Source organism: Misgurnus anguillicaudatus, chromosome 21 (assembly GCF_027580225.2).
Source record: "Misgurnus anguillicaudatus chromosome 21, ASM2758022v2, whole genome shotgun sequence".
Classification (NCBI taxonomy): Eukaryota; Metazoa; Chordata; class Actinopteri; order Cypriniformes; family Cobitidae; genus Misgurnus; species Misgurnus anguillicaudatus.
In genome coordinates, this window is record NC_073357.2 from 3,078,235 (window position 1) to 3,101,509 (window position 23,275).

The 23,275-nt window shown below is 43.4% G+C and overlaps 2 protein-coding genes across 2 annotated transcripts in view; both read left to right on the plus strand.

The window, feature by feature from the left end:
* Window positions 1-207: 207 nt before the first annotated feature.
* Window positions 208-23,275, plus strand: part of LOC129418653 (E3 ubiquitin-protein ligase TRIM39-like) — a 99,860-nt gene continuing 76,792 nt past the window's right edge. The window contains exon 1 of the mRNA XM_073859890.1: window positions 208-337. The gene's annotated coding sequence lies outside the window, so the exon portion shown is untranslated. The remainder of the gene's footprint in view (window positions 338-23,275) is intronic.
* Window positions 214-22,959, plus strand: LOC141353342 (E3 ubiquitin-protein ligase TRIM39-like). The gene is made up of 8 exons (XM_073859888.1): window positions 214-337; window positions 10,666-10,735; window positions 12,905-13,479; window positions 13,583-13,678; window positions 13,774-14,007; window positions 14,084-14,225; window positions 22,091-22,117; window positions 22,251-22,959. Exons 1-8 carry the CDS (start codon window positions 248-250, stop codon window positions 22,796-22,798), a joined length of 1,782 nt encoding a protein of 593 aa, XP_073715989.1. The 5' UTR covers window positions 214-247; the 3' UTR covers window positions 22,799-22,959.

Sequence of the window (23,275 nt, forward strand, 5' to 3'; positions counted from 1 at the left end):
TTTTAATTTGATCAATTTTGTATGTGACCATATAATCAGATGCTTCTTTAACCTGGGGAATAAATTGATCAATCTATAAATATAAACATTTTATATAATCTCTGTATTGAAGCCGTATATAAACACACACCGACCAAACACACATCATACAGATCAGCTCCGTATGTAAGAGGAAATGTGGGAGGAGCTATGACATCATCATAGAGTGACAGCTAAAAGTGAAAATGAAACTAAACTGATTAACTACATGCTGCATGCTTTTAAACTCTTTATCTCTTCAAGAAGATATTTGAGACTTTTAAAGCCGTACATGAACACATCTGATACTCTTTCACAGGTAACATGATGGAAATATAAGAAATTTCGCTGAACAAGTTTCTGATGTTAGTGTTCTGGTTCAGTAGGGTTTAGGCCTAACTAGAACACATTAGACATTAGGTTAATACATGAGTTAAACTAGTTGAACTGTTTTAATCTAGAGTAAAATGATAATATGGTATTACTTTAAGTGAAGTAAATCAAAGTTTAGTGTTTGTTGTCTGTAGGAGCCTAAATGCAGTTACCTGATAAATTATTTTAATTTCTGCGTTAAATAGTAATTTTCATGATTCATTTATGTGGAGGAAATTGAAGGGCATATTTACAGTATTTTTCAGTTTCATGCAGTTAATATTTACAGTTATGCAAGGAGTAAATTGTATAATTATCTAAAATGTATGTGGATAATTTAAAGTGCATTTAAATTATTTTGGGGATATTTCGGAAATAATACCTGTTATTGCATTTTTACCTTTAAAACGTGCAGACCTTTAATTACTGGGAATACTCTCACGAGAGAGGTAAACGAGAGTTGTGAAGTTAAAAAAAAAACAGGCAATCAGAGTGGAGCCGCACAGTTTTTTTTTACCTTTCTCTCGCTCTCTCTCTCTCTCTCTCTCTCTCTCTCTCTCTCTCTCTCTCTCTCTCTCTCTCTCTTTTGGTTGTTAACTAATAATTTTTATTTCTGTAATATTCCTGTGCTGAAGTTTTTGTTACTAACCAAGTAAACGGATTCAGTTCCCTTTCGAGGGAACTCGCGCTGCATCGCCATAGAGACGCTTTGGGAACGCCTTCAGGTGTGAGTGCGTCTGAATGTGTATATCAAATCCAACCAATGGTGGGGCGTGACGTCACCGGCGGGGTGACGTAGGAGCCGGAAAGCATAAAAGGCGACGTACAACCACGCCCCCACTATCTCTATTGCCTCAGACGGCTATCTGTGTGTGTGTGTGTCAAAGAGTGTTTGAATAGCTTAAAAACTGTGTGACTGAATAGTTTAACTGTGTGGCTGATAATGAGGAGAAAAAAAAATCAGAAAGTTTAGGAGCTGAGCACGCTCACGCCGCTCTTGAGGGCGCGGTGTGACGTGTGTTTATTATGATAACTTACCTTTCAAAATGCTCCGTTGTTCCTCCTCTGGGTGTGGAAGCCTGCACTGCAGTTACTTCCCCTCATTGAGAGGGACGTGATCTCGTGTAATCTTCCCCCGAGGGGGTTGATATATTCGAGTACAGGGTAGTGAGGACGCATAGCTATGGCCGGAAGAGCGTCCGCACGTTAAGCTGCCAGAGCCCTTCCAAAATGCTTAAACTCAGCCACACACCACTCGGGCTGTGTGTCGTTGTTTTGATGAGTCAAGACAATGATCGCGTTTCTCGCGGCTTAAGTCCTGCGTCCACTGAGGTGGTGTAGTGTACTTTAACCGTGAAAGCTCTGCCTCGGGAGGGTTTGGAAGCACGCATTGCGGTCACTTCCAACCCGAACGGGAGCTCTATGCAATGTTTTACCTCTGAGGAGATATATGTTGTAAACACAGCCCTTCTCTTCACCGACCGGTTCAGATCCGCGTCCGCTAAGGCGGTGTGCACTTATCATTGCTATCGGAAGGGATTCGGGAGCCCGCATGTCGGTTTCTCCCGCCCCGATCGGTAGACCGTGCTTTACTGTTTGACTGTGTCAGACGATGTTCGCGTATCCCGCGGTTCGAGGCCCGCCTCGACCGGTCTATTAAATCAGAAGTTTATCGAGGTTGTTACTCGTCACTGCTAGTTTTAATATGTATGAACCAGCATACATATATATATATATATATATATAAAAAGAAAGAAACTATATCATCCAGCAAATTAGATGAGAGTTTTATTACAAAATGAGTGCAATCTCAACACCAGAGGCTTTCTTTCTTTCCTGATCTCCATTTTTATGCAAGTCATGGAAAAGACCATCTGACCATGTTTACACAAGCACTTCAGCTAGCTTTTAAACGTAATAGGCTATATTTAGAGGATGTTTTTATGTTGCCATGAGTGGCTTCATCCCTAAAGCCTCCAACGTTGTCAAATATATAAAGCCCTATCAGGGTATGCCCTCCTGGGTAGTGTGGGTTTTATCCGCCATTTACGGGTCCCCACACTTCTCAGTACCCTCCTGTATTAACTGTGAACACTCTGCCTCTTGTAGTACAGAGAACAGTAAATCAGGTTCCCTTGGTAAAAATTATAATAGAATGAAAAAACATTCCAAACATATCTCAATGGGTGTTATGCACAGAAAATTAGGCTATCCCTAATTTTAGAGCAGGAATTGGAATTCCTTTTATTCAAAGGCTACACAAAACTGTCACAAAATTATGGTTCATGATGTTGACCGTCACTCACATTAATCTCAAATCATATCCAAGGACTGGTTTTTGTTAATGGATTTTTCCTGCTCACAGAATCTCAGGTTTGCCTTTGGGGGCATGGCATACCAATATCACTTCCCTTCGGCCTAGATCTATCCCTTCACACATTTACAAAATGTGTAAATGCTGCCCTGGTGTCATTGCATCTTTATGGCATTTGCATATAGTCTAGTAGCCAACTAGGTGAACCCGGAAATGTTGAGTACACCAAAGTTTTATTGCAGAAATGTTAAGTATGGGTCCCCAGCATACAGAAACTACCGGATGCTAATTTGTATATGTTGAGCAATTTGCATAATTTGCATAATTAGCAATATTAGCTTAATCGTCCATTTTGACCACCTATTTTGCACTAAATGGCCAATTTCTACAATATGTGAGTGGTTTTAGAGGTTTTAGATGATGCTGATTTCATTTCTGGCATTTTCAGATTTTAAAGAGCTAATTTTATTACAAATTTTGATTTATTTATTCAAATTTTTATTACTTTCAGTCATAATTTTAGGTTATTTTATGGTTAATAAAATAATCTAACATTTCAGAATCATGAGTGCACTTATAAATGTTGATTCATTGTTTACAGGGTATAGTGAGGCTGAATCCTGACACTTTTGAAGATTCAAAATAGCTTTTTGGATAAACAATTAATCTTTGTTAGGCTGAATGTTATGCATTTCTGGATGAAAAAGCAATGCGGGTATTTGACATAACTTGGATCCTGGAACTGTATGATACATAGTAATCGGGTAAAATAAAACTTCGCCAGACGCAAGAGTTAAAACTGAGTCTGGGCAACCCGGGTCAGCTCGCCAGACGGAAGGCTAACCAAGAGGGCCTTACCTCCGCACCACACAAAGCACACACTGGCTACCACCTTCAGGCGAACTGCTATGCCTCACAGTTAATAAAAAGGCAGCCTCATCATCTTCACTATTCTCTTCTGTTCTGTCATCATCTTCTCCAGACCCTTCATCTCTTTCTTTGTGTTCTTGGTGTTGTGTAAGTATGTTGCCGTATATACCATCATTGCCTTTGCAAGAACAATAACTGGTACAGCCCAGACCTGCAGCTACACAGCTGCACTTTGCTGATGTACAAGGTTTCAACACAGCTTTGAAACCACAGCTGACAACATCTAACAAAGCAGGAGGAGCAACTGGACTTGAATCCTGTGTGGGCATAAGCAGTTCCTCTCCTTCCTTTAGACCCATCTTCTTGTCCCATCCAAACAAGGTGATATCCACAACCGGTGGATCAGGCTGGTCAGCTGATTTTCATAGTAGCACCTGTAGGTGGGCACGTCTTCCATGAAGGCACATATTACGTTCTGTAGGAGGTAGTGCTTTCACTGCTGGGGGCCTTTTGCGCTTTCGGTAAATTTCATACGGGCTCCATCCAAGGTTACAGAGTTCCTCTTATTGTAAAGATATTTTAAAGTCGCTATTTGTGTCACTGCATGGTGCAAACAGACACTTCTTTCCTGACATTTCGACTTGATCAAAATGTTTCTCTTTGTTTTGAAAGTACTTAAAGGACAAGTTCGGTATTTTACACTTAAAGCCCTGTTTTCAGATTGTTTATGATGAAATAGTGAAATAGCATCTTTTGCAGCGATTTCTGTGTGAGCATATCACTGAACACCCCTGACCACTCGCTGAGTTTCACGTCTTTGTAAACGAAAGTTTAATGCATTTTAGAAAGGATTGTTCCAGTGCACCATTAAACCCATTGTAGAGGTGTGAGGTGAAACACAAACACCCAAAAATTCTCAGGGCAGCCGCATATGTCGAAATTTCAGCCAAAACCATTCTATTTCATCATAAACAATCCGAAAACAGGGCTTCAAGTGCAAAACACCGAACCCGTCCCTCAAACCTAGATCCAAATGGTTAAATTAATACTACACGACAACTTGAGAAAGCAGCAAGAACACTGAATATCCAATGTTTTTAATCCATTCCTGATCAAATCACAAGAAGTCTGAATTTAAAAAAAGAAGAATACAAATTTTTTTAATAATGGTAACTAATTTTTGAACACCAGATTCACTCACAAAATGGATCTGAATAGAAATTCACAATGTACTGAACAAAACTATAACTCATTATAACCTTTTATCTTAATGTGAAAACATAAATATGATATAAGAATATAAAAATATCGGCAAGGATAATTTCGACTTTAAAAATAGACTATGCTCCTTTGCTTCACAACATACTTATTGTATATACAACAGCTCACTGTAACAGCTTATTTGCATAAAAACATGACCAGACCTCAAGAAATGTAAACATATTGAGGTTATCAACATTCACATCAAAGAGCATGAGTTCTTGTGATTCTGAAATGTGAGAATATAGTGTTTATCATAAAAATAACCTAAAATTTGGTTCGGAATTAATAAAAAAGTGTCTAAATTTATCCAAATCTGTTATAGAATTACCATTTTTAAGTCTGAAAGTGGCAGAAATGAAATCAGAATCCTCTAAAACCTCTAAAACCACTTACATATTGTAGAAATTTGCCATACAGTGCAAAATATGTGACCAAAATGGACAATTAAGCTAATATTGCTAATTATGCAAATTGCTCAACATATGCAAATTAGCATCCGGCAGTTTCTGTATGTTGGGGACCTATACTTCCCATTCATGCAATAAAACTTTGGTGTACTCAACATTTCCGGGTTCACAATGGGGCTCTATGGGCTGGCTACTAGACTAATACTATTTATATTGATGATTGGCTAATATTAGCACAGTCAGCACAGATGGCAGCACAGCATCGAGATGTTGTGTTTGCACATCTAGATACCTAGCGTTGAGACTGAACACCAAGAAAAGTATGTTAGTCCTAACCAGAGCCGGACAGTAACGGAGTACATTTACTTGAGTACAGTACTTAAGTACAATTTTGAGGGATCTGTACTTTACTCGAGTATTATTTTTGGGGAGTACTCATGACTTTACTCAAGTACATTTGAGAGGCAAATATTGTACTCTTTACTCCACTACATTTCTATCCATAACCGTGAGTATCCGTTACTTCTTCTAAAAAAAAAGAAAAAAGAAAAATCTCAGAAACCCTCGATTTGTTGTTTCCCTTTTCTCAAACGTGATTGGATTGTGCAGGCGCCACTGATTGGGACAGCCTAACAGCTATCACCTTCAGCTTTCCGCCAATGTCCCAATAGTCAGATTTAGATAAGAGAAGAAACCATGGACGAAACAATGGATGAAGACGCAGCAGGTCCATCCCGGGAATGTGACAACTCGTGGCTCCACCTAGCCAGACTATTTTAATTTTCTAAACAAGTTAATGATTGTTTTCGCTTTAAGTGTTTGCTGTGTTTACCAAAACAGAGCTTCATCACCGCTTACTAAAATTCAACCCCTTGAGAGCGGCAGGGATCACTGGTGATCCCGGATTATTGTTGTTCAAAATTCATTACTCTTTAAAACATCACACTCTTACTTGATCTGGACAAACTCAGCATCACAAGACAGGTTTAAGACTCCTGTGGTCGGTTGCATAAACATAGCCGTGACGTTAAGATTGCGTCTTAAGTATGATTCTGACTAACTAGCAATTAGTTAGGGCTAATCAGTCTTATTGTTTGGATTTAAATTAGACCAATCTACCTTTCTATGTAACATACTTAAAACAGTTATGATCAGTCTTGAAGAAAAAAATTCATGACTAACTTTTAAAGCTAGTTTTAAAGTTTTATGCAACCGGCCACAGCTTCGACATTTGACCACTGTTTGTGATTAAACTGGTTTGCAGTGACATTAATTTCTTAATTTATGCCAGGAGTGCAAAATAATTAATCTGTAACCTTCATTATTTTGAATAGAAATCATCACTCATAAAACATTCAATATAAGTACAATGGTGCACATATTTGGAGAAATAATGATTAATTATCACATGTTAGTAAAATATTTAGTCTTACAGAATAAGATTTCTATTCATTTTCCACTGAATTATGCGATCTGAAGAGCTCAAAGAGCGAACGGAGTGAGATGTGTGTATCCTCTTCCTGATTCGTGTCAGATTTGACCTCAGAGCTCTATCATTTGCTGTATAGCTGTCAATCATCTCACGTGGTTCAATGTGCACTGAGGCAGTAGTAATGCAACATTTAAAAATATACTCTTGTACTCTTGATACTCAAGTACATTTAAAAACAAGTACTTTTTACTTTTACTTGAGTAGACATCTGACTGTAGTACTTTTACTTGTACTTGAGTAAAATTTAGCAAGGGGTAACTGTACTCTTACTCAAGTAATGAAGCTGTGTACTCTGTCCGCCTCTGGTCCTAACACAGGTGATCACATTTTGGGGATAATATGGAACTCTACGATGATGCAGGCACAGATGTCTCCTGCTCGTGTCGTGTCCATTTTTCACATAAGTGAATTGAGTTGACCTAGAGTTGAAGCTAGGTCAATCGCACACCAAGTGATGGTTTTAAAATCAGGGTTTTTCCTCGAGGGGCAACCCTTTTTGCATGTTCAGGGTTACGCGCACATGTCTTCGTACTCTAGAATATGTAAAGATTTCGGGTTTCTGTCTCAAAGCCCGAGGTGAGGTGTGGTTTGTCGCTGCATGACATTAATGACAGATGCATCTCTCTTAAGCTGCGGATCAGCTATGGAATGCCAATAGGACAAAAATGTCCAATCAGCTAAAATGCCAGGAAAAGTGTGCTTCTCCAGTACAGAGGACCTCTTTTCTGGGTGTAGTATGGATTTCTACGATAGCAGGCACTGTTGTCCCCTGCTCGTATAGAATCCATCCTTTAACCATGGGGTTCCTTGAGGGGCAACCCGTTTCTTATGATCAAGGTCACACGCAGATGCTTTGTGCCTTAGTATTATGGAAGAAACAATGGTTTCTTTCGGCCAGTGTTGGCCGTTTTACCATGTTCAGGGTTACGCGCGCATGTCTTCGTGCCCTAAGAATATGGAAAAATGCCGGGTTTCTGTCTAAGGCCCGGGGTGAGGTGCGGACTGTTGTCGCATGACATTAATGACAGATGCATTTCTGTTAAGCTGAGGATCGGCTATGGAAAGCCAAAAGGACAAAAATGTCCAATCAGCTAAACGCCAGGAAAATTGTGCTTCTCCAGTACAGAGGACCTTTTTTTCTGGGCGTAGTATGGATTTCAACGACTGCAGGCACGGTTGTCTCCTGCTCGTATAGAATCCATCCTTTAACCATGGGGTTTCCTGAGGGGCAACCCGTTTTGCATAATCAAGGTCACACGCGAATGCTTTGTGCCTTAGTATTATGGCAGAAACTATGGTTCCTTTCTCAAAAAGGCCAGTGTTGGCTTTTTCACATGTTCAGGGTTACGTGCATATGTCTTCGTGCCCTAAGAATATGGAAAAAATGTTGGGTATTTGTTTACAGGCCCCAAGTTAGGTGCGGTCTGTCGCCGCATAACATTAATGACAGACACATCCCTTTCTAGCTGTGATCAGTTATGGAAAGCCAAAAGGGCCAAAAATGTCCCATCAACTAAACGCCAGGAAAAGTATGCTTCTCCAGCAAAGAGGACCTCTTTTCTGGGCGTGGTATGGATTTCAACGATTGCAGGCACGGTTGTCTCCTGCTCGTAAATCCATCCTTTAACCATGGGGCTCCCTGAGGGGCAACACTTTTCTCATGATCAAGGTCACACGCAGGTGCTTTGTGCCTTAGTATTATGGAAGAAAGCATGGTTCCTTTCCCAAGAATGCCAATATTGGGGGCTCAGGGTCGTCACATCAGGCTTACGACGGATGCATCCCTCTAAGGCCGGGAAGTGGCTATGGAAGACCATAAGGTCAAAATCTATGTAAGTCCACATGGAGCAGACATTCTGCTGAGGCAGGCATTGAGCTTGGGGAATGAAGACTCCACCCACATGTGGGGGAGCAAATTTGGCTCAGGTTCGGCCAAGCGAAAGCTGACCTGTTTGCAATTCAGGAGAATTCACATTGTACTCTTTGGTTTTCTCTCTTTCACCCAGTCCCACTCGGACTGGTTGCCATGACACAGGAAGGGTCTGAGGGCCTCCTGTGTGTTTTTCCCCAATTGCTCAGCTCCCGGGTGTTCTGGAGAGAGTCCGGCAGCACAGGCACAGCTGTTGCTCGTAGCCACGTGTTGGCTGACCCGAGTGTGGTTTTCAAACCTGGTCTCCCTCCTAGACGGCTCCCCATTCCAGGGGCCGATCTGGAGGGATAGGTTGTCTCAGGCAAGGGGCACTGTGTTTTACCCCTGCCTAGAGTTTTTGGGTCTGGCCTCTGAGGAGGACAGACTCATAGAAATGGGTCTCTCAACTGAGGTTGTGCAGACTATTTTATTTCCAGAGCTCCCACCACCAGGAAATTATACGCATTTGCAGAAAGACTTTTATTACGTGGTGCCAAGAGCACATATGACCCAGTTAACTGCCCCTTGGTACAGTTCTGGAGTTTTTACAGGAGCAGTTTGCAGCAGGGCTGCCTCCTTTGACCATTAAGGCTTATGTGGCAGTTATATCTGTCTTTCATACCTTAGTGGTCAGTCCCTCATTAAGTAGAGACCATCTATTCATGCGTTTCCTGTGTGGCACTCGGAGGCTGAGGCCTGCGAGTCATTTTAGGATCCCTGCGTGGGATCTGTCTGTGGTCCTGGAGGACTTATCAGGGGCACCATTTGAGCCATTGGTATAATTTCAGAAAGTTTCTTACTCTGGAAACTATATTTCTCCTAGCTATTACCTCCCTTAAGAGGGTAGGAGATTTAGAGGCTCTCTCAGTTTCACCAACCTGTCTCGAGTTCGCTCCAGGCATGGTAAAGGTTTTTCTATACCCTAGATCGGGCTACGTTCCGAAGGTTTTGAGCAACATACCACGCTCCATAGTCTTGCAGGCGTTCTGCCCTCCACCATTTAAGAATGTGAGCCAAAGAAAGCTTAATTTACTCTGTCCAGTATGAGCACTGGACATGTATGTGCTCAGAATAGCGGAGTTCAGGAAAGCAGAGCAGTTATTTTTGTGCTTTGGTTCGGCCCGGAAAGGTTTCCCGGCCACAAAGCAAACTTTGAGTAAATGGATAGTCGAGGCTATCTCTTTTGCGTATGAAGCCTCTGGACGGCCCTCTCCTTTAACCGTCAGAGCGCATTCAACTAGAGGTATGGCAGCATCTAAAGCCCTGTGGGCAGGTGCCTTTGTCCAGGATGTCTGTGATGCGGCAGGCTGGTCCTCACCGCTCACTTTTGTACAGTTTTATGAGTTGGATCTCACTCCTACTCCTGGATCTTTGGTGCTTAGGTCTTAGTTGTGCTTTTTACACACAGACAGGCACTCGTAGTCTGGCGGATTGGGTATAGCGTTCCCAAAGCGTCTCTATGGCGACGCAGCGCGAGTTCCCTCGAAAGGGAACGTCTCGGGTTACGTATGTAACCCTTGTTCCCTGAGAAGGGAACGAGACGCTGCGTCTCCTTTGCCATACTTCCTGCGTACCTGTAAGCCGTCTTCGGCAATATTTCAGATAGTGGGGGCGTGGTTGTACGTCGCCTTTTATGCTTTCCGGCTCCTACGTCACCCCGCCGGTGACGTCACGCCCCACCATTGGTTGGATTTGATATACACATTCAGACGCACTCACACCTGAAGGCGTTCCCAAAGCGTCTCTATGGCAACGCAGCGTCTCGTTCCCTTCTCAGGGAACAAGGGTTACATACGTAACCCGAGACGTTTTTTCTACAAGTGGTACTGTGAATTATGGGATGTGGATTGTGGACGAAAGGAGTGGACTAAGCGTCAAGCTAGGGCTTCATTTATTGGAAATCTATTTGTCATCTAGTCACACAGATTAAAGTGATTCAGGAAGTACAGTATGTAAACTGAAGACAGAATAAAAAGCTTACAAATGTGATTGTAATGTGTTTTCCAAAAACGTTTTAAAGAGAAGACGAACAATGGCAGAATCTTCACCAACATCACCAAGACGGGCCAGAAGCATGAGTCAACCTCCATGTAAGCAAACAACCCAAAGCACATTATTTATTATTTATACAACAGTTCTTTCTGGTTGTCGAATCTGATTGGCTAAGAGCCATACGATATTGTGCTGATAACGGCACTGTAACCGCTTCACCTTTCGTATTATTCCACCACCTAGTGAATGGAGGTCCTAAGCAGGCTCATCTCTGAATGGAAAAACACAGACGCCCTGTTTTGAATCACTCTCCGTGTGTCTCATTAGTTTACTAGCTCATAAATCAGTCCGTGAATCCCCAATCGGAAGTTATTAGTCAAAGATCAGCGCTCTTGGATGTTACGTTAAAGTTAATGGGAGAAATGTCTTGTCACATCGTGTGGACGATTAACACCTGGAAAGAGGAATATAGACACTCGTTTTTTTCTGGAGCTATATTTCTTATCAGAACGCGAAAACACCGTGAAACAGCAGGTAAGCATCGCAGCTTTTAAATGTGGACATTGATCATTTACTTTATCGTGATGTGACTATTAAAACATGTTATGAGATATCGCCACTGGTATATTTATAAGCAGCATGCAAAAACATCTCTCTGACACTTATAAAAAACCGTTTTGTATAGTACTAACAAGAACAAAGTTTAATAATAATAATCGAGTGCTCGTATCGCGTTAAGAATAAATGAGAACGCAATAGTAACGTTATACAAGTAGTTTTATTAACTTTTACCTCGCACCAAAACAATAACAACACAAAAGACACTAAATATGAATAAAAAAACAAGTAATAGTTTGATCATGACACCAAATACTGCTGATTTGATTTCATTTTGACGATCATAAACAAACAAGGCCAACATGAGAGCCGGGGAATCCCTGTCAGAGGTGTAGCCCAGAGAGGGCGGTGGTCAGCGGGGCGAGTGAACACTGACGTCCTCTCATGCTTTGGTTCTCATTCATACCGAATCTCACTAAGCAAACGTTCAAACAGGCGCTATCTTTACTAATCGACTGTAGATTTAAATATAATACTGTCACGATCGGTCTTAACCGGATTGTGGAAAAACAAAAGGAGAACCCAAACGCAAGAGATGTAAGAAAATATAACTATGATTTATTTACAAATGGAACATAAAATACCCACGAGGGGGTCAAACAGAAAGGAACAAAAACACTGTGAAGAAACACAAATCAAACAGAACACAAGAATAACTCGGACAGGTAACTGGGGAACATCAACACAGTAACTACAACAACGCACGCACACCACACAGAGAACACGAGGGCATTATATATACAGCACATCAATGGGGAACAGGTGAACATAATTAATCACGTAAGACACGCGTACATAAGGGAGTAGGGTAAAAGTGACAAGACACTGGGAACACGTGTTGCACATACATGGTGTGAAAACACGCGTGTTCCCACATAAACACAATGCTGCCATAATCTTGCCAACATCCGACCTGGACTATAACCAAAGTCAGGCAAGACCATGACAGCCACAAAACACTGGGAACACGTGTTACACAGACATGATGTGAAACACACGTGTTCCCACGTAGACACAATGCTGCCATGATCTTGCTCTCTAACACAGACCTGAACCTATACTAAGGTCTGGCAAGATCATGACAGCAACAAGACACCGGGAACATGTGGAAACCACGCACACAATGTGATTCCACATGTCCCCACACAGAACATAATACTATCACGGTCCTGCCAGATGCACTCAGACCTACATCTAGCACAGATGTCTGACAGGACCGTGACAAATACATATACATTCTCGACTGAACTAATCTTAAAACTACACTTTGTGACCAAGAAACGGTAATATAAAGTAACGGCTTTTCCGTCCATTGAGTTGTTATGAGCTTCAAAGCAGCCGAAAGTTTTACCTGTCATTCTGGCCGCCCTCAAATCCGTGGCGGAAGAAGTAGTTCTCAAACAAAGAGGCTTTTAAAATAACTCCGTTGTTGTTTTCTAGTTTTCGTTTTTCAAACGTGTGCCGTCGAACTGTTGTATAAAAGCAATATCGCTGCGGCCTCGTGCCTCTGGCCTAATCACAGCCGTGATGATATAGAGCTATATCACACTCCTACTCGAGCGATATTGCTTAAATAAAATCTTAATTTAAGACATATGGTAAATAGTGTGTAAGTGATAAATGTTGATGATTTCTCTCTGTGTTTTCAGTTCTGTCATCCTCCAGTGTTCGTCTGACTGAAGAGCTTCTGTGTTGTATTTGTCTGGAGATGTTCAGTGATCCAGTCAGCACTCCATGTGGACACAACTTCTGCAGGATCTGTCTGAAACGGTACTGGGACAACAGTCAGATCTACAGCTGTCCATGCTGTAAAGAAACATTCATTAAAAGACCAGAACTCAAGATCAACACAACACTTAGAGAGATCACACTGATCTTTAAAGAAAAGTCAAGTCAAGTAAAGTCTGATAAGTTCAGTCTAAGAAGATCTGAAGTCCTCTGTGACATCTGTGATGAAAGAAAACTAAAAGCCCTGAAGTCCTGCCTGATGTGTCAGACATCTTACTGTGAAACTCACCTGGACCTTCATGAGAAAATGACTTTAAAGAAACACAAACTGCTGGATCCTGTGGAGAATATAAAGGACTATATATGTGAGAAACATGAGAGACCTCTGGAGCTCTTCTGTAGAGATGATCAGACATGTGTTTGTGCGTTTTGTACTGATGGAGATCACAAGAATCACAACACTGTTCCTCTAGAAGAGGAGAGTAAAGAGAAGAAGGTACGAGTTCATAACAACATTAATACATGCTTTATTAATCTGTTATACATATTCAAACAACATGATCTTTTGTCAGAAGATGATCAAATGTGTCTGTCTATAGACTCAACTGATGAAGACACAGACAGACATTCAGCAGATGATCCAGAAGAGAATCAAGAAGATTCAAGAAATCAAACACTCAGCAGAACTCAGAAAAGTGAGTTGAAGATGTGAAATATTTGATGGATGATAATGTTTTGATTTGTCTTATAAATAAAGGTGATGAATTGTAATGAAAAACTGATTTCTCAGAGAAGCAGAGAGCAGGAGAAAGCAGCGAGTGTTGAGCTCTTCAGTGATCTGATCAGATCCATTGAGAGATGTCAGACTGAGCTGCTGGAGATGATGGAGCAGGAACAGAAAGTAGAAGAGAAACAGGATAAAGATCTCATTACAGATCTGGAGCAGGAGATCACTGAGCTGAAGCTGAGAGACAGTGAACTGGAGAAGATTACACACAGTGAAGATCATCTTCATCTCGTTCAGGTCTCTCTCTCTTTCTCTCTCTCCCTCTCTGTCTCTCATGCTGATGTACTTCTCATTTCCCTATTTACTGCTGTAGATTGACCCATCATCCCTGTACAGAGCTCCAGACATGAAGAACTGGTCTGAGATCAGTATGAAGACTCATGTGAGTGTGGAGACTCTGAGGAGAGCTCTGACTCAACTACAGGAGACTCTGAATGAAAAACTCACTCAAACTGGTAGGTTAATATTAGTTCATCAATGATCAGTGATTATTATTATTATGCACCAGTATCATCACAGGAACCGCTGCTCATTTCAGAATAACTAACTTGAGCTGTACTGTATGGTCACATATTTGTGACTTTGTGACGGTTACTCACTCACCTGCTCACCATTCACCTTCATGTCACAGACAGTTAAAATAAGAGCATAACTACTACAATAAACAAGGACAAATCACTAGTGATTGACAACAGCGCTCTGTTTCAGGTGTATAAGTGACAGTGTGTCAGTTAACCATGTTTCACGGCAATACACTCTCAGAAAGGAAGGTACAAAAGTACAAGTCACGGTGGTACCTTTAAAAACTACACTTTTGTACCTCAAAGTATCTAAGTGCTCTATCATACATCCGGCGCAATGTGTCTTTTGCTAGTTTCAACCCGGTGCAATGATCATTTTTGTCACAAAATGAAACAAACACGGATCCAAATGCAGATGAAAAATGTATTAAGCACAATAAGGAGAGAGAGAGGAAAATGCTGATAGAAGACAGGAAGAGATCCACTGCTTGGTGACAGGGTGAGAGTTTTACTGCTTGGTGACAGGGTGAGAGTTCCGCTTGGCAAAGACAGGGTGAGATACCCGCTGCTTAGAGTCTAGACGAGATGTCCGCTGTACAAAGACAGAATGAAGATTCCGCTGAACAAAGATAGGGTGAAGCTTACGCGGTGTGATGACAGGGCGTGATGTCCGCTGAGTGATGACAGAGAAAAGCTCCGCTGTACGAAGACAGGATGATGATTCCGCTGTACGTAGACAGGATGATGATTCCGCTGTATGTAGACAGGATGATGATTCCGCTGTACGTAGACAGGATGATGATCCCGCTGTACGTAGACAGGATGATGATTCCGCTGTACGTATACAGGATGATGATTCCGCTGTACGTAGACAGGATGATGATTCCGCAGTACGTATACAGGATGATGATTCCGCTGTACGAAGACAGGATGATGATTCCGCAGTGCGTATACAGGATGATGATTCCGCTGTACGTAGACAGGATGATGATTCCGCTGTACGTAGACAGGATGATGATTCCGCTGTACGAAGACAGGATGATGATTCCGCTGTACGTAGACAGGATGATGATTTCGCAGTACGTATACAGGATGATGATTCCGCTGTACGAAGACAGGATGAAGATTCCGCAGAACGTATGCAGGATGATGATTCCGCTGTACGTAGACAAGATGATGATTCCGCTGTACGTAGACAGGATGATGATTCCGCTGTACGAAGACAGGATGATGATTCCGCTGTACGTAGACAGGATGATGATTCCGCTGTACGTAGACAGGATGATGATTCCGCTGTACGTAGACAGGGTGATGATTCCGCTGTACGAAGACAGGGTGATGATTCAGCTGTACGTAGACAGGATGATGATTCCGCTGTACGAAGACAGGATGATGATTCCGCTGTACGTATACAGGATGATGATTCCGCTGTACGAAGAGAGGATGATGATTCCGCAGTACGTATACAGGATGATGATTCCGCTGTACGTATACAGGATGATGATTCCGCTGTATGTAGACCGGGTGATGATTCCGCTATACGAAGACAGGATGATGATTCCGCTGTACGTAGACAGGATGATGATTCCGCTGTACGTAGACAGGATGATGATTCCGCTGTACGTAGACAGGATGATGATTCTGCTGTATGAAGACAGGGTGATGATTCCGTTGTACATAGACAGGATGATGATTCCGCTGTACGAAGACAGGATGATAATTCCGCTGTACGTAGACAGGGTGATGATTCCGCTGTGCGTAGACAGGATGATGATTCCGCTGTACGTAGACCGGGTGATGATTTCGCTATACGAAGACAGGATGATGATTCCGCTTACGTAGACAGGGTGATGATTCCGCTGTACGAAGACAGGATGATGATTCCGCTGTACGTAGGCAGGATGATGATTCCGCTGTACGTAGTAAGGGAAACTAGCATTTTCGTGGGAGTGGAGCCTATTCATATAGATTGCCATTGTAACCATAGTTGGTGCGAGGGACCGTAGTCAGTTCCTGTACATCCACGGAGCGTCTAAATAAGTGATGACCGGGAGGATTTGCCCTTGCAACCTGCAAGGGGCCGATATACCGCATAGACAGTGTACGGACACAACTAGGGGAGCTTTCGTCATTCAGGGTACTCCCGTGGCAAGCCTATTCATCCACTTGGGTGCCTACCATTGTTAACCAGCGCCCGCGGGAAGCCTATTCGTCCCCCTGACCGCCTTTTTTTCTTCATCTCGTCCGCTGAGTGCCTATACGTCCCCCTGACCGTCGACCTTCACAGAAGTCTTCCTCGCTCCCGTGGAAAGCCTATTCGACAGCCTATTCATCCCCCTGGCCATTTAGTTTTCTTCATCTCGTCCACGGAGTGACATATCCTCCCCCTGACCCCCTAGCCGCACTGGAGTCTTCCTTATCCCGCGGAAAGCCTATTCGTCCCCCTGACCGCTTAGTTTCTTCATCTCGTCCAGGGAGCGCCTATTCATCCCCCTGACCCCCTAGCTTCACCGGAGTCTTCCCCGGTCCGCAGACGTCCTATTTCATCCCCCTGACCGCCTACCCATCCCCCACACTCCCGTCTACAGTCGAATAAGTGGCAGACGTACGGTGGCATATCTACGTGGCCGTAGATTGTGGGGCCTCGAAACGGGGCTCGGTTTTCTTGTCGCGGTCCACCGACCCTCCCTACAAAGTTCCACGGCCCCCGGGCCCCGTTAAGCGATCGGCCCCAAAAGCCAGCAACAGCCTATTTTCTTAGGCAGTTACCGGACGCCGCGTAACTCTGAGGTCGAAGATCGCGGGAGCCTCGAAATTCAGGTCGGTGGCTCGAGAGGGGCCCCCGAACGGACCCCTAAAGTTTTGGCCCTCTGCGTCGTTCCTAAGTATTATTTTTGGCCTCTTAGGCAAAAATAATAATTTCATGAAATGTGCCATTCAAAAGGGTCTAGAGGCTATAAGCAGCCAGACCACACGAGAGATTTCTTTGCACGGGTCCGACTTTTTTCGCCCGGTTCCCAGGGAGCCGGCGCTCCGGTATGACGGGCGGGGGCCCCCGCCGAACCAGGGCGCAAAGTCAGGGGCCGCTCGGGGGCTGAACGGGTTGCCCGGACGCGCCCAACTTACGCCATTATACGGTAGGCGGTCAAAGGTAGGGTTCGGGAGGCCCTCGGGCCCCGGAATTGGGCACGTCGCGTCTGCCGAGTTCCGCAGCTCCTGGTGCCCTCCCTGCGAACCAGGAAGTCCCGTCCGTAACTTATTAGGTGGCAGACGGAAATCTCTGTATCTCAGGGGTCGAAGGTCACCGGGCCCCGAAATTCGGCACGGCGTATCGACTCGGCCCTCTCGAGCTTCTGGCCCTTCCGGAGCATGTCTCGCGGCAAAAAAGCGCTACTTGAGCACATGGTGCTACGGAGAACATGTGGTGCGGAGGTGTAAAAGCGGATAACGAGAAACACTTTCTCACGCCTGTCGTTCGTCGAGGGCCGCGCGTCAAATACCCGTGTGAAGTTTGGGGCCTGTCGGGCCCTCGGGGGCCGCACGGGAGCTGTGTCCGTTCGGCTTCAAACAAGTTGCAGGTGGGAGTTTCCTGTTTGGCAGGAAGGTCGCACATTGCCTAGGGCCCCCGGGTCGGGGCCCTGAGTTCCGCAGCCCCAGGTGCGACAGGAAGTCCCAACTGTAACTTATTAGGCAGCAGATGGAAAGGCCTATATCTCAGGGGTCGAAGGTCGCAGGGGCCTGAAACTCGGCACAGTGTAACGGCGAGGGCCCCCGGCTTGGGGTCCGGAGTTCCTTGTAGAAAACTGCTGTTTGAGGCCTTCACGAGCACATGGTGCCATAGAGGCCTATATAAGGCAGAGAGATGCATTAAAAATAATAAAAAATACTTTTTTGCACGTCCAGGACGCAGCCCCGCCGTACGTTGTCGAGGGCCATGCGACGCAACTTTCTGTAAAGTTTGGGGCCCCTCGGGGGCTGCGCGGGAGCCGTGTCCGTCCGGCGTCAAACAAGTCGCTGGTGGGAGTTTCCTGTTTGGCAGGAAGGTCGCAGGGGCCCGGAACTCGGCACGGCACATCGCCTAGGGCCCCAGAGTTGGGGCCCTAAGTTCCGCAGCCCTAGGTCGACAGGAAGTCCCACCTGTAACTTATTAGGCGGCAGACGGACAGGCCTATATCTCAGGGGTCGAATGTCGCAGGGGCCCGAAACTCGGCACAGCGTAACGGCGAGGGCCCCCAAGTCTGGGGCCCAGAGTTCCACGGCTCCTGGCCCTTCCCAAGCTTGTTTGTTATTGGCTAATATTTTACAACTGGAGATGATTACTTAAAAAACTTTGTCCAAAACAGCATCCCATTCGTAACTTAAATGCCATCCCAGTCATGGCTTAATTTACTTGAAATTAACATCCCAGTCATGGCTTAAATAATCTGCAAATGTACATGATGTGCAAAAAAACTTCTAAGTCCAAAACAGCATCCCAGTCATAGCTTAGTCCTATGTCCATAATGGCCTGGAGGATGTGGCTTTGTCTGGAAGGGGGTGCCTAAAAGTAGGATGCCCAGGCCAAAACGGAGAGCCGGGTATGTCCACTTGGAGCTCCAGGGTGTGCGATCGGGGTCCAAGGTACAAAGTCCAAAACAGCATCCCAGTCATAGCTTAGTCATCCCATATGTAGCTTATTCAACGGGGACTAAATAGGCTGTTGCTGGACAAGCCATTTTAAGCCTAATTATGCATAATTTACATATGCAAACTACCCTATGATGTCAGACACGCCTTCCTGTACACGTACAACCGAAAAATCACCATTGCATTTGCGAATTTTGACGAATTAACACTCTTTTTAATGCGCTGTCCAGGAACAGCCTATTTAGGCCCTTTCGAATAAGTTACAGTCGGGATGTACAACAACAACCTAATTTGGTTGCGTCAAATAAGTTGCAGTTGGACACGGGCAGCTTATCCACATCCATGATCCAGGGGGCTCGACCCACCCAGCCCTTCCGACCAGAGAGCCCCACGATCAAGTCCAACAGCAGCTTATGCTGAGTGCGTCAAATAAGTTACAACCGGACGAGATCAGCTTAAAAACTCCAAATAAGTCCAAAACAGCATCCCATTCATAACTTATTTACATGGTCAAAATAATCTGATACTGGGATTGACTAACGCTTCAAAACCTAAGTCGATGGGGGTTGACCAATGGTCAGGGATCGTTTCGGGTTGACCAACGGTCGGAATGTCCATAAGGGCCTGGAGGGGCGCCGCGCAGCATCCAAGACAAGCCTACCGTTCGCTGTCATTTAAGCAGTCCAGACTCCCCTCTGCGATTTCGCTTCCCTAGGGCGTGACAGGATGATGATTCCGCTGTACGAAGACAGGATGATGATTCCACTGTACGTAGACAGGATGATGATTCTGCTGTACGTAGACAGGATGGTGATTCCGCTGAACGAAGACAGGATGATGATGATTCCGCTGTACGTAGACAGGATGATGATTCCGCTGTACGAAGACAGGATGATGATTCCGCTGTACGTAGACAGGATGGTGATTCCGCTGTACGAAGACAGGATGATGATGATTCCGCTGTACGTAGACAGGATGATGATTCCGCTGTACGAAGACAGGATGATGATTCCGCTGTACGAAGACAGGAAGATGATTCCGCTGTACGAAGACAGGATGATGATGATTCCGCTGTACGTAGACAGGATGATGATTCCACTGTACGAAGACAGGGTGATGATTCCACTGTACGAAGACAGGGTGATGATTCCGCTGTACGTAGACAGGGTGCGATGAAGACACCAATGAAGGCTGGACAGAGAAACCACACAGAGCACTCCAGGCAGCACAGAGCGAAACAGTAGAGCGCACAGATGGCAAAATAAACTAAGAAAAAGAAAACTGGACTAATGGACAAAAACAAGACTGGACAAGAACCAAACGGCGAAGCACATAACATGACGAACTTTCAGGGAACACAGAGAGGAAGAGAACTTAAATAGCAAACCGTGGGAGAGAAAATTAACATCAGGAGGGTTTTTGTCATTTTAATGGGATGACAACCCGGGTTTGTTTATCACACACATGGATGCGCAGCAGCACAAAAAGCTTTTAAATATATAAAAAAAATATTAAAATGTAAAAGATTATTATTGATTCTCTTGGACATAAATGAGGACCGGACGTTAGAAGGTGTTAAGAGCTGCTTCACCTGTAAGTAAATAAATGATTTGCTTTAAATAATTGCATCTATTTTAAAATGTATTTTAAATGCTACTTCATGGATTTATTGTATATGACGACTCTGTACCTGTGGATATGATGAAGTGAGAACCGTTTAAGTAATGCTTTTTAAAAATCCCAGGGCTCCGAGTGCTGAAACGCTTCGGCTCTCCACACTAAATTCTTTATCTCTTGTTTGTATTTTTAGAGTACAAACCTTTTCTTGCATATTTGGTAATTATTTTATGAGATTACAATGATTATGTAAGATATCAGTACATTTACAGCAATTAAAAACCTGCTGTATTTAGTTCTATGACTGAAAGAAAATGTCTATTAAAGGTTTTAATAAAAAAAACAATTTTTATAAATATGAAAACAACACAATTTTCTAACATTAATCTTAAACTGGTCCAAATTTCACTTGCTAAATAGGGATTAGGCATAGCGCCAGGCGCAACTTGCTTTTAAAGGGGATAAGAGTTGAGACTATCATTGGTTTATTGCACGTTACACACAAAACACACCCATTACTCATCAGGAAAATAGGAACAACCCTTTTAGGCTGTGCGCTTGGCGCATAAACCATATTCCGCATCGTTAAATTAGCAAAAGTGGAATCAGACACACCTGTTTAGACCGAACACCACTGTGTGCTTTAGACAATGTGCTTAGATCGTTAAAATAGGGCCCTACGTGTAAAGGGCTTGTTATAGGCGTGCATAGGTCCTACGGCGTAGCCGCGACGGCGTAGGTTCCGCGTCAGTTTTCATTTATACTTTTGCGTCGTCGTCCGTGTCGACGTGCAAACACGCGTGCAGGCCGCTGGTAGGCAGTATCTACGCTTGTAACCACAGTAGCAGCGCGAACGCCAAAGAAGAAGCAGCTTTGCAAGCTAAGCCACAAACGAAGAAGAAACAGCAACTTGTTGTGTATAATTTGAGAAGACTAGCAATGATGGATGTAAATAAACAGCGACTTTTGTTGCAGTTTGAGTTAAATCACTCCTCAACTTGGCTATTCTTTGTTTTTTTACCATCGCAAATGGAAATACCTATGACGCATTTTTTTTACCTAACGGGAGGGGTTCTGGTGGACCAATCACAGCACTTGCGGTCCGCGTAGAACTGACGCGCTGTTAAAAATTTTGCGAGGTGCGCGTCAGGTCATTTAACTTTAAACAAACTGTTGCAAGTAAATAACATAAATGTAAAATCTACAGTAAGTTACTGGCAGCTAGTTGCCAGTAATACCCAATACTGTCATTTCTACAGAAATGTTTACAGTGTTTTTTGGGAAAATTAGTTAGGAAAGTGTCAAAAGTGTCTTGAGCGAATACAAAACACTACACAATGGATCATAAAAACATTCATTTATTTTGCTACTCCACCATTTAAAAATACTCTGCTCTATAGAAATGTGCATGAAGTTTTAGAGAAATAATAAAACTGCTGATAATAACCCACATATCATCTGCTATAGAGATATAGTTACTGATCCTTGTTATCTGTCAGTGGTTTTTAAGTTTCTTATGTAATCTCTTGCTGATGTTTTGTGATTTGTGTTGACAGTGTTGATGAAGATGCAGCAGTATGCAGGTACAATGTGTGATCTACACTCTTCTCTCACATTCACTAACAATAATTCTTTATATACACAAACTCATCTCTACTATTATAAACACATCAACATCTTTATATTGTCATTCATATTCTCTCATCTCTCTCTCAGTGGATGTGACTCTGGATCCTGATACAGCTCATCCAAAACTTGCCCTGTCTGAAGATAGAAAACAAGTGAGAGATGGAGACAATCAACATAAAGTCCCAGATAATCCAGAGAGATTTGATAAGTGTGTCTGTGTTCTGGGAAAAGAGGGATTCACCTCAGGGAGATTTTATTTTGAGGTTCAGGTGAAGGACAAAACTGAATGGGATTTCGGAGTGGTCAGAGAATCTGTTAACAGAAAGGGGTTGATTACACTGTCTCCTCAGAATGGATTCTGGGCTGTGATGCTGAGGAATGAGAATGAATATTCGGCCTGTGCTCGTCCTCCTGTCTCTCTGTGTCTGAAAGTGAAACCACAGAAGGTCGGGGTGTTTGTGGATTATGAGGAGGGTTTGGTTTGTTTTTATGATGTAGAGTCCAGGTCTCATATCTACTCTTTCACTGCTCAAACCTTCACTGAGAAACTCTTTCCATTGTTTTGCCCAGGTCTTAATGCTAAAGGTAAAAATTCAGCTCCTCTGATCATCTCACCTGTTCATTACAAAAAATGAATTCACATCCAGAAAATAAAACACTAAACAAAATTTCAGAACTATATGTAAAGCACGACTTTTCATCAGTGTTGCCAATGCCATCAGTTTGTAGTTGACTAATGACAAAAAATTATGTTTATACACACACACACAAAAACGCACGCACACACACACACACACACACAGCGGCCCATTAAATCTCTTTCCCCCCTTACAGAGAAAGATGTTTCTCAAACTTCTCCTCTTCATTGATCCATCCACCTGACTTTTAAACCTCATCCCCTCACACATCTACTATAAGCTATCAGTCCTACACTCCGTCCATCACTCACTCACTCACATCATCCCTCCTTTCACAGAATGGAGTCAAGTTTTAAAATACTAAAACTGAACAAGACCAAATTGTCTCATTCTGATAGACGAGTCTCCAGCTTTGACACTGTAAATCATTAACATCTTCTGTCAGTCCTCTCATTCATGGGCTTTACTAGAACT

Excerpts from the sequence above, each read along its gene's own strand:
- LOC141353342 (XM_073859888.1), top strand. The coding sequence starts at position 248 with ATGCTGCATGCTTTTAAACTCTTTATCTCTTCAAGAAGATATTTGAGA. Across the intron at positions 10,736-12,904 it reads AAGCATGAGTCAACCTCCAT|TTCTGTCATCCTCCAGTGTT; the intron begins GTAAGCAAACAA and ends CTGTGTTTTCAG. Across the intron at positions 14,008-14,083 it reads ATCATCTTCATCTCGTTCAG|ATTGACCCATCATCCCTGTA; the intron begins GTCTCTCTCTCT and ends TTACTGCTGTAG.